The sequence below is a fragment of the Sardina pilchardus genome, chromosome 12 (genome assembly GCF_963854185.1).
Source record: "Sardina pilchardus chromosome 12, fSarPil1.1, whole genome shotgun sequence".
NCBI classification, from domain to species: domain Eukaryota; kingdom Metazoa; phylum Chordata; class Actinopteri; order Clupeiformes; family Clupeidae; genus Sardina; species Sardina pilchardus.
In genome coordinates this window covers 31,007,307-31,019,806 of record NC_085005.1, presented here as the reverse complement: position 1 = coordinate 31,019,806, position 12,500 = coordinate 31,007,307, and the positions used below count along the sequence as shown (strand labels likewise).

The following is a 12,500-nucleotide window of genomic DNA, read 5'->3' as shown; positions in this document are numbered from 1 at the left end:
AACTCTCCACTCCCACCAAACACACCCAAGGGACTCCCACCATCAGCACAGAGAGGTGTGTGTGTGTGTGTGTGTGTGTGTGTGTGTGTGTGTGTGTGTGTGTGTGTGTGTATTCAATAAAATGAATACATGTATGTCATAAAAGACAAAACACATAAACACACACACACACACACAGAGCGAGAGAGAGAGACATCGTAGCTGCTATTTTCTGGTTAAATGCAGCCTGTGGTGTTCTGAGATAAACAATATATTGTATATTTAGTGTATATTTTCTCATTTTCGCGTGTGTCTAATACATTCTGTGCTTTGCCACCATTAGGCTCCATAACCAAGCAGGCAAACAGATTACATTGCATTAGCGCTGAGTGAAACGTTTCTACTGACGGTAACCTTGCGAGAGGTCACAGGCGTCTCCACCACTATTGCCAGCGTTCTCAAACTTGTGTCTGAGTTCTAGATAAGACCTGCTGTTATGCAAACACCACTGATGACTGGAGAAAAGGAGAGAAAAGATAGAAAAGAGAGAGAAAAGGAGAGAAAAGAGAGAGAAAAGAGAGAGAAAAGAGAGAGAAAAGAGAGAGAAAAGGAGAGAAAAGAGCGATATGGCTTTTGTGGCCAGAGAAGAGCCAGTGGTACATGGTGGGCTGCTGAAGACCCATCACATCTGAAATCAGCAGTGTGTGTGTGTGTGTGTGTGTGTGTGTGTGTGTGTGTGTGTGTGTGTGTGTGTGTGTGTGTGCGCCAGTGGTACATGGTGGGCTGCTTCTGTTTACTAAACACTCTGTACGAAAACACAGAGCTGGGAAAACAAACACTGCTGGAGGCTTAAAATATCCACGCAGAGGAGGGGAACATTCTTAGCACACACACACACGCACACACGCACGCACGCACGCACGCACGCACGCACACACACACACACACCGCCCCCTTGGTGGTCTCCCTATGCACGTCAAAGGCTAACAATGTAGAAATGTAGACACGTATCCACCCGACACTTCTACCCAAACTAACTTTTTGCATGGTGGATTCTGTATCCTCATCAGTATGCATGTTCCCTGGGTATCAGACACAGAGCCACACACACCATCGTCCTGTTCCAGCATGCTCCCTGGGTATCAGACACAGAGCCACACACACCATCGTCCTGTTCCAGCATGCTCCCTGGGTATCAGACACAGCGCCACACACACAGAGCCAGTAGTGTACAGTACCATCGTCACCATGCTGCCACAGCAGGACTCAAGGGTGGAGAAATCAGCCTCTTGCTACAGTAAGCTACTTAACCCTTAGATGCATAGGCTACCAATACCTACACTCTTCCATGAGTGGGGTCAAAAATGTCAAAGACAACCTATTTGAGGAATACATGGAAGGTTAAATGAAAAAGATACTGCAAGAAAACATTTTTGACCCCACTTATGCATCTAAGGGTTAAAGGGATAGTTCGGGTTTTAAGACACGAAGTTATATGGGTTCCCTGTCAGCAACGTTGTGCATCAGCACTGACTTACCCCCCGACAGCGTCCTGTGAGCCGAGATCCAGCCGTTTTTTGATCGTTTTTGATGCCGGACTATTTTCTTCAGCAGGTTTCTGGGGTCACGAAAGTAAAGTGTTTTTCTTCTCAAAACCATATGCGTTCAACAGAGTGATATATTTGCACCACAAAAACGTTGTCCAGCTGTCAGTAGCGCGCAGTGATAGGAATCGCAAAAAATAAGTAAGTGATAACGAGGTTTGAATTTTTCCTGGACAACGTTTTTGTGGTGCAAATATATCACTCTTTTGAACGCATATGGTTTTGAGAAGAAAAACACTTTACTTTCGTGACCCCAGAAACTTGCCGGACTACTTTCTTCACCATCAAAAACCGGCTGGATCTCGGCTCACAGGACGCTGTTGCGGGGTAAGTCAGTGCTGATGCACAACGTTGCTGACGGGGAACCCATATAACTTTGTGTCTTAAAACCCGAACTATCCCTTTAAGAGCGTTGAGCTGTGAGCTGCGTGAGTGTGTGAGCTGTGAATGTGTGAGTGTGTGTGTGTGTGTGAGAGCGTACCAGTTGTCCCCGTACAGGTCCCGAGCACGACTTTAAGAGCATTGAGCTGTGAGCTGTGTGAGTGTGTGAGCTGTGAATGTGTGTGTGTGTGTGAGTGTGTGAGTGTGTGAGTGTGTGAGCTGTGTGAGTGTGTGAGCTGTGAGCTGTGTGAGCTGTGAATGTGTGAGCTGTGAATGTGTCTAAGGGTTAACGCCCTGTTTTGTCTTTTGAGCAGCTTCTCTTCCTCTGCTGTCCTCACGCCAGCTCATCTGCACTGCACGCTCTCAGGAGACTCTTTAGCCAGCGAGACCGGCGGCCATGTTTAGGTGTGGGACTCTTTAGCCAGCGTGACTGGCGGCCGGCGTTTAGGTGTGGGACTCTTTAGCCAGCGTGGGACTCTTTAGCCAGCGAGACCGGCGGCCGGCGTTTAGGTGTGGGACTCTTTAGCCAGCGAGACTGGCGGCCATGTTTAGGTGTGGGACTCTTTAGCCAGCGAGACTGGCGGCCATGTTTAGGTGTGGGACTCTTTAGCCAGCGTGACTGGCGGCCATGTTTAGGTGTGTGACTCTTTAGCCAGCAAGACTGGCGGCCGGCATTTAGGTGTGGGACTCTTTAGCCAGTGCGACTGGCGGCCGGCGTTTAGGTGTGTGGAGCACAGCTGGGTGGAAGGGCTCTCGGTGTGAGAGGAGGAAGATCAAAAGGCATCACCACCACAGCACCAGAGGGGATCCACATTCACATTCCGGAAAAGTAAACATTCTAGAACTCTCCACAGCTCATGCACTGGTGTTCTTTGCCTTGAGGACTCTAGTCTAGCAGCTCTCAGGTCTCTGGTTAGATGGAGCCTGATACTCTTCTGTCTCCTACATCAAGAGGCCAGAATACTACTTTTTGCTTGTTGGACACATTTTGTTTTTGATACTTTTTGTATAATACAGTTTTTTACAATCACTTTGCTACTATTTTCAGAACCTTGATGTCATTTTTCAAAACTCTAGACACAAAACTCAAAACGGTTATCACTTGTAACACAGGCCCTCTAATGTTCAAAACATTGGATTGTACATTCACATCTTCAAATAAATCTTGCAATTGCACAATCATTGGTTCAAAAAACAAATTTACTGTGAAATACCACTGAAACATAACTATAGATCACCCGCACACAAGCAACCGATAGTTTCATTGTGTCATTGTTCGTACAATCATTAGATATTGTAGAACAAAATAGGTGATACAGGTTTCATTATGGTACTACAGGAACAGTACAGTAAACACATCTCTGTAAAAGTACTGCAGTAGTAGAGAGAATACTACAGACACAGTGGAATCATTGATCAAAGTTTGTAATATATTGATGCAAAACACTACAGTACAATCACAACATAGGTTTATTTGAATTAAAGTAAAAATAATTAGCTATGAAATAGAAAAGAAAAGACTGATGAAAATATAAAAATATAAAAAAATATATAGATTTTTATATAAAGATATAAAAAATTAGGCTACATCCATGGATATAGTAGTCTAATTGGTTCATGCTCCACGCTAATTGGTGACAGTGAATCTCGTTACAGTATCTTGAAACTTTCATGATTTGCAGTAAACATGGAAGATCGCGTGTCTGTTTCGTGTTTCCATACAACTGCATAAGAGTAATGCAACAGTTACTTATCATTTTGAGCAGTTGTATCAATTGATAGTTAGATCATTGTAAGGAAATGAATAGATGCTCATTTGAAATGTAATGTGTGAATTGCCTTTTGAAATAGTAGTATTTTGATGTTAAGTTGTATCATACTGAACAGGTGAGTTTTGTTGAATGAACAAATTATCTAAGTTGAATGTGTATTGTATCCAAGCAATTGAGAAAAGGGTTAGAGTTTTGAAAAATGTGCATTTTGATCATTGGTTGTGAGTTTTGTGTCTAGAGTTGTGAAAAATGACATCAAGGTTCTGAAAATAGTAGCAAAGTGATTGTAAAAAACTGTAATACAGCACTTATCCCGACTTCAGGATAGGAGAATATTCCCAGGTAGTGTTTGAATTCAGTGCATTCAACATGAGACTTATCTGCTTCTGTTTAAATGGCAGATACGAGCATGTGCTTACTAACACACGTGCACGTGTGTGAGAGTGTGCGTCTATTACCTTGGGGCCATGCCAACAGGTTTACATTGTGTGAGAAAGGTGGTGTGTTTAGATCGAGGCGTCTCTCTTTCTGTGTGTGTGTTCATTCTTGTGTGTCTGAGTGTGTATCTAACTCACCTGCTGGAGCCCAAGTCCAGAAGAGAGCGAGCTTTACTCAGACCAGTCCCAGCAGGGAAGGACGCCGAGGTAGAGAGAGCTGCAGGGAGAAGATGGAGAGAGAGAGAGAGAGAGAGAGAGAGCCATGTCTAATAAGAGCCATGTCTAATAAGAGCTCCTAAAATTACTGGTTTATAGCCTATAAATGTTGGAAGAAAATTAAGAAATTCTAGAGAAAAATCGAGAAACATATACATGAAACACCTGTGAGTGAAATTTCAACCAAAAAACAAGAAAACAGGGAGATTCAATCATAAGAAATTGGAAGAAGACATGCAAAGTGGACATCCAAGTGGTCAGTCAAGGCAGGAAATCATTGAGGGATAACCTAACTGCAAACTCAGGAGATCAGAGGATTAAGGACAAACGGCACTTCATTCATCACTATTCTGAAGTGAGTACAAGACATAGGATAACAACATATCTAGTGAACAAAGAAGAATAACTAACTGGATTCTATATACTGGACTCAAAATAAGTTAAGAAGCTAATGCTAAGCTAATAAGCTTCAACGGTTTACTTCAACAGTTGCAACAATAGCAACATTCCAACATTCCATTGTAATATTTCAAATTCCACTGTCAAGATGATTCAGTCTGATGAACATTCTACCTTAACTCCCTGCTCCATAGTGAAGACTCCTATTACAGACTTTTGTCCCATTCAGTACCCTAAAAAGATTTCAAGTAGTACCCAAAGGAAAGAATATAAACAAAAGTTTCTTCAAGACAATCCGGAATCTATATTTTCAGACCAATATAAAAATGGTGACATTTGTAATTTGATTTTCTATACCAGATCTCCCAGTACATGGTATGACACCATGGTTGATTATTACCCTTCTGCAAAACGAGGAGGAATATGCAATGGCTGGCAACTTAAAATAAGAGACCCACAGGAACAGGACAACTTTATGACAACCATAAACATATATAAGAGTGGCTCTGTCACGATACAGGGGAATCTCAGAGACTTTAATGAAATATTCCCCACCCTTAAAATCCAGGCCACAAAGAAAGACTCAACCTCAGAAGAAACTGACCTGGATGACATTACAGGAAAGAATACAGTGTTAGACGAAAACTACCTTAGGCCAGCAAACGATGCTACAATTGATTCCTTACAACAATCTGTAGACACAATGAAAGAACTGTTTTCCAAAGTAGAGATTGAGGTAGTCCAACTAAGAGAAATGGTCACAAAACAAGAAGCAGATGACAAACACTCAAGAGAAATTGCCAACTTAAAAGGGCTGATCAAGGACCTGCAACAAGATAGAGACTTTTCCAGAAAAGAACTAGCTAAACAGAGAGACCTGCTGAAACACCTAGAGGAGGATAGGAACAGCTACAAGAAAGAAGTAGATGTAGTCAGAGAGGAGCTGACAGAGACGAACATGACCTTGCAGAATCTACGAGAACAACTATCCTCACTCAAAGATCTACATAATCAAAGAGCTGAGCCTATCTCTCAATCCAATCAAATCCCCTCAATACCATCTAGCCTTCTCTCACCACACTGCACTGGAGGTATACCAGAACTTCACACAAGGAAACATGTGAATGGAACAGACAACAACTCTGAAATAGAAGACAATAGGAAAACGAACATAGTGTTATTAATGGACTCAAATGGTAAATTCGTCAATGAGAACAAACTTTTTCCAAAACACAATGTATCTAAGCTCTGGTGCCCTACAACGCAAAAGGCAATAGAACTCCTCACAACATCAAGTTTGGGCTCACCAAAGGACACAACAGGAGAGAGTAGCTGACTCTCCTTGAAAACAGTCATTGAAAAGGCTTGTAGCACTTTCCCCAACAGCAAGATTGTCATCTCATCTATTCTACCTCGTACTGACTTTCACCCCCATATCATTCAAAGGGTTAACTCAGCTATCTCCATGGCCTGTACTTCACGTCCCAATTGTACATTTGGCACATCACCATAACATTGAAATAGACTGCTTGTTCGACCATGTACACCTTCTCAAAGACACTATTCCTATGTTCTCAAGAAATCTAAAAGATGCTGCTTTCAATCGGAATCAATGGACAAGAGACAGAAGGACAGTGCAGACAACAAGCCAGCCCTTTACTCAAAGGAGAAAACAACAAACATCTCCACAGAGATCTCCAAACATCCCATCAGATCCCCTTCACCAAGATCATCCAGGATATCTTGGAGCCCAGGCCAGTTCATCACCCACCACTATCCCATCTACAACCCCACATCAGGTTCCCTATGAACAACCGTCTACAGTAGGACATTTCACATCAAGATTGGTACCATCAACCTATGCTCAGGCCTTAAGTGGACCCTCTGTTGATGAATCAAATAGTCTCAATGACATACATAGTATGCTAAAAAAGTTATGTAATCATCTACTTAACCACAATAGGTAGTAAGATATTTCTCTTTACTTGAGAGTGTTTCACAAATTATTATCAAAAATGCTTTCTCTCTTCTTCTTTACTTTACTTTACTTTCTCACAGATACATACACATTCTCTTTCCATCTACCATATTCACATACTCCCGCAGGCACGCACACATTTACATACACAGACAACACTCTTTCACACTTCCATCTTTCCATACATACATACCCACTAGCTTGCAGGCTCAGAAAGTCATGCGCACACACACACACACACACACACACACACACACACACACACACACACACACACACACACACACACACACACACACACACACACACACACACACACACACACACACACACACACACACACACACACACACACACACACACACACAAGCTTTCCAGCCCTACTCCAAAATATCTACCACTACAATCTCAATTCAGTGGTACCTATATCACTAGTATTATTATGTATTCTGCTGTGCGGGGACCTCGAGCCTACTCTATTATCTTGATGCTCTGTTGCGGATATGAACATGTGGGTACAGTAGTTCATTGTGGCGGGGGCTGACACGCTTGCTGGTATGGTATGTGAGGTGAAGGGGGCCTGTCTGGTTCTGGCGGGTTTAGAGGTTGTTGTTTGGTGTGGCCAACATTGCTCCTCCCCACAGTGATGGACGGGGTTTCCCAACCATGCACTTGAACTGGACGCATGTGGTTGAAAGACACCATTTTGCATTATCAGCGAGACAAGCTTCCAGGCACTGCCAATGGAATCAAGGCATTCCTTGACAGATGGGACACAGTGGATCACTGTTGGTCACCAAATGGTCTCCCCAAATCACTGTAGTGGCAGTTGGGAGTGTGATATGGCAACCATTGTCCAAGGAAGTGTTATTGGAGCTAGTCTCAGAATTTCCAGTCTGGGTTTAGAGGGGATGTGGGCCGTACTGAGGGATGACTTTGGGACTTGTCGGGTCTAGGCAGGTTACCTTTGTACACAGTGCTATGGCTGGTCGGTGCTGCACGGTGCTAGTCATGGTGGATAGCTGTATCTATTGTCTCATTTTCCTGGCTGAGTGCAGAGGTTTGGAGTATGGTGAGGAGTGTATTGCACAGTAGGGTACAGCATAATTTAAAAAAAAAAAAAAAAAAAAAAAAAGAATAAACCCCCCTCCCCCAACAATAAATAAATAAATAAATACAAATATGTATATACATATATATATGTGAATATAATAGATATATAAATAAACATACTACAACACACATACACACACCTCCCTCATACACACCCATACACACTCAAATCTACACACACTTGTATCTATTTAATTATTTTCCTCCTTTCTATCTTCACCCCCTTCTTGCAAATGTATTGATTCACTACAGCCGAGTGAATGCTTGTTAAAAAAAAAAAAAAAAAAAAGAAAGAAAGAGGAAAAAAGGAATGGAAAAAAAAAAAAAAAAAAAAAGTTTCTTTGATTATGATTCTTGTATGCTTTTTCTCCAACATTTATAGGCTATACCAATGTTTAGGATTTGTTTGGATATCAAAATGTCTTTTCGTATTAGCACTTGGAACATTCAGGGTTTAAACTCTGCTCTTTTCGGTCTTAAAAGCCAAAATCCAGAATTTATAAAAGCAATTAAAGATATTGATATTATAATACTGCAAGAGACCTGGTACAGAGGGGGTGAAATCACTGGCTGTCCACCGGGTTACAGAGAAATAATAGTTCCATCGATAAAATTAAAGTCAACTAAACAGGGTAGGGATTCAGGAGGTCTTTTAATATGGAGCAGAGCTGACATCAATTGTGAGTTAATTAGAAAGGGTAAATATAATGCATGGCTGAAAATTGGAAAAAATATCATAACCACCCCAAAAGATCTGTTTCTATGTACTATCTATATTCCTCCATCCGACTCACCATATTATGACGAAAACACATATATAGAACTAGGAAACGAGATTAGCTACTATCAATCGATTGGACATGTAATGATATGCGGTGATCTAAATGCCAGAACCGGCGAAGGCCTAGATACAGTAAATACTCTCGGCGACAAATTCATAATTGGACAAAATATACATTTTCCTACTCATCTAACCAGAAACAACTATGATAAAACAATAAATACGCACGGTAGGGCTTTGTTAGAGCTCTGTCAATGCCAGGGTCTATACATTGTCAACGGGAGACTAAGAGGAGACTCATTAGGACAGTACACTTACAGTTCAGTCCTTGGATGCAGTACGGTCGATTACTTCATAACAGACCTTAATGAAAATAATTTAAGGGCTTTCACAGTAAATCCTTTGGCACCATTTTCTGACCATACACAGATTACTCTCTATCTAAACAGAACTAATGAACAGCCCAACTTTTCCCATTCATCTATAATGCATAGGATGAGTAAGACCTACAGATGGTTTGATAATAGCAAAGACCAATATATTAAAGCAATCAAACAAGACGACTCAAATGCTATGATATGTATGTTTCTGAACAACCTCTATTCAATGGACAAAGAAGGAGTAAACAATGCTGTTACTGATTTAAATAAAATATTTGACCATATAGCCAAATCCTCTGGGTTGCTATCCCATAAAGGTAAAGCAAAAACTAAAAACAAGAAGCCAACTTGGTATGATACAGAATGTAAGACATTGCGGAAAGATTTAAGGAAATTATCAAACCAAAAACACAGACAACCCAACAATGAGGTAATTCGATTACAATATGCTGAATCACTGAGAAAGTACAAACATAAACTTAAGACTAACAAATCTAGTTTCCTGGCAAAACAAATTCATGAATTAGAGGAATCAATTGACTCCAATAATTTCTGGGAACACTGGAAAACGTTACAAACGAAAAACTCAGAGGAGTTAGCCATACAAAAGGGAGATATATGGACAGATCATTTCAAATCCCTGTATAAAAACAACCCCTTAAATAACCACCAAAAGCAAATACTTCAAAAATTGGAAAAATTGGAACAAATTATAAAACCCTATCAGAACCCTTTAGATATGCCAATTACTGAAAAAGAACTGGAGGAAAAAATAAAAACTCTACATCCCAAAAAGGCCTGTGGGTTTGACAACATTCTGAATGAAATGATCATTAACACAGACCCCACCTTCCAAAGAGCCATTCTTAAACTCTTCAATTTAATTCTTAATGTAGGGCATTTTCCTGATTTATGGAGCAAGGGTCTCATTTCACCTATATTTAAGAGCGGTGACAGGCAAGATCCAAATAACTACAGAGGGATATGCATCTGCAGCAACATAGGCAAACTATTCTGTTCCATAGTAAATTCAAGACTAACAAACTTTATCAATCAACACAACATACTAAACAAAGCACAAATTGGATTCCTCCCAAACCATAGGACCTCAGATCACATTTTTACATTGCACACTATAATTGATAACATGTTAAACAAGACAAATCCAAATTATTCACTTGCTTTGTTGATTTCCAGAAAGCGTTTGATACAGTGTGGCACAAAGGTCTCCTCTACAAATTATTAGATTATGGGGTCGGTGGGCGAACATATGACGTAATAAAATCAATGTATTCCTCAAGCGAATGTGCAGTCAAGATTGGAAATATGCAAACAGATTTTTTCCCCCAACACCGTGGTGTCCGCCAAGGCTGTGCAATTAGCCCAATGCTATTTAATTTATACATTGATGAATTGGCCATCAAAATTCAACAATCCACAGACCCTGGTATAAAATTATTAGACACAGAGGTAAAATGTCTTCTCTATGCAGATGACCTAGTCCTTATAGCACCAGATGAGGTAAGCCTGCAAAATAGCCTGAATATTCTAGAAAAATTCGCGGAAAATTGGTCACTAAAGGTTAACTTGAAAAAGACAAAAGTTGTAGTGTTCCAAAGAAAAAACAAAAATAACAAAATTATAAATTTTTCAATTGGCAAAGAAGTAATCGAACAAACACAAGAATACACTTATTTAGGAATCTCCATCAACTCAACAGGAAAATTTGATTTGGCAGTAAAAAACCTGAAAGAAAAAGCACAAAGATCTTTATATGCTATCAAAAAGTCAATTCAAGCCAATATTCCGATAAAAATATGGTTGAAAATTTTCAAACAAGTCATCGAACCTATTGCCCTCTATGGGTGCGAAATATGGGGACCACTTTCAAAATATGAATTCGCAGACTGGGAAAAACACCCAATCGAAGCCCTTCACACTGATTTCTGTAAAAGGATTCTCAAAGTCCACAGAAATACCCCGCATAATGGCTGCAGGGCTGAACTGGGCCAGTTCCCATTAATTATCAAAATTAAAAAAAGAATTCTAAAATTTTGGAAACACATACAATTTAGTGACCCCAACTCAATACATTATAAAGCCCTAAAAAGCACAGAATTAAATATAGAGAAGAGTCCCCTAAATCAATTCATTATAAAGCACAGCAATCTCACTCCAATTAATTTGACGATGTCCAAAACTAAAAAAGATTCAATACAATTAGCAAATAAAATTCATCCAAATGGTATCATAGAAAAAGAAAAAGAAAAATATATATCATATTGGACAGAAATAACGAAAACCCAGCATAAACTTGACTGTTACCTTAGTATCAATCACAAATATGAATTGGCCCCATACCTAAAAAATCTCAATGACACAAAACTATCCAAAATATTGACAATGTATAGACTCAGTGAGCACAACCTCAATATTGAAATAGGCAGGAGGAAACAGACCTGGTTACCTAGAGAGGCCAGGCTGTGTCACCCACTGCCAGGATAGTAAAATAGAAACAGAGCTGCATTTTTTAACCGAATGCCAATATTATAAAGACCTCAGGGAAACCTTCCTCACCAAAGTTAGTGGCACACACCCTGACATTTTAAACAAAGATAATGAGGGCAAACTTCAATATTTCCTAGGTGAAATTCCAGAAATCACACTGACAGCTGCAAAATTTGTATTAGCCTGTCACGAAAGACGAAATGCAACCGTAAGCCAGTGATTCCACCCCCTACATTTGTTTATTGATTTTCTTATCTTTATTTTCTCTTTATATTCATTTGTCTTTTTTTTTTCTCCTCCCCCCCCCCCTTACAATTACTATTATTGTCACCTGTTTTAAGTTTTGTTTATTGTCGTTATTATTATTATTAAGTTTTGTTTATTATCGTTATTATTATTATTATTATTATTATTATTATTATTATTATTATTATTATTATTATTGCTATTATTATCATTATTATTATTACTTGTAATGCTTTGGCAATATTGTAACCTGAACAGTCATGCCAATAAAGCACAATGAATTTGAATTTGAATTTGAGTCAGAGATGAGTCAGAGATGATAAACAGTCTTCAACTGAAGAGGATGGAAAGAGAGAGAGGAGAAGAAGAGAGAGGAGGAGAGAGAGGAGGAGGAGGAGGAGGAGAAGAGAGATGAGGAGGAGAGAAAGGAGGAGAGGAGAGAGGAGGAGGGAGGAGGAGGAGAAAGAGGAGGAGAAGAGAGGAGGAGAAGAGAGAGCAGGAGGAGAGACTTGGACTTTTATTATATATTTAGAGGTTCCTTTATTGACAGTCAAAGGAAACCAAGCGCTGTGTTGTTTTTTAACCCCTGTGCCCTCTTTAGGCCTGGCATAGCCAACACACTACAGTACAGGCCTGGCATAGCCAACACACTACAGTACAGGCCTGGCATAGCCTGGCATAGCCCACACACCTACAGTACAGGCCT

At 40.2% G+C, this 12,500-nt stretch overlaps 1 protein-coding gene across 2 annotated transcripts in view; it reads right to left on the bottom strand.

Moving 5' to 3' along the window:
• Window positions 1-12,500, bottom strand: part of itsn2a (intersectin 2a) — a 134,677-nt gene that overhangs the window by 59,111 nt on the left and 63,066 nt on the right. For both annotated transcript variants that reach the window (XM_062550461.1, XM_062550460.1), the window contains exon 6: window positions 4,312-4,390. In XM_062550461.1, the coding sequence (XP_062406445.1) occupies window positions 4,312-4,390 (79 nt within the window). The remainder of the gene's footprint in view (window positions 1-4,311; window positions 4,391-12,500) is intronic.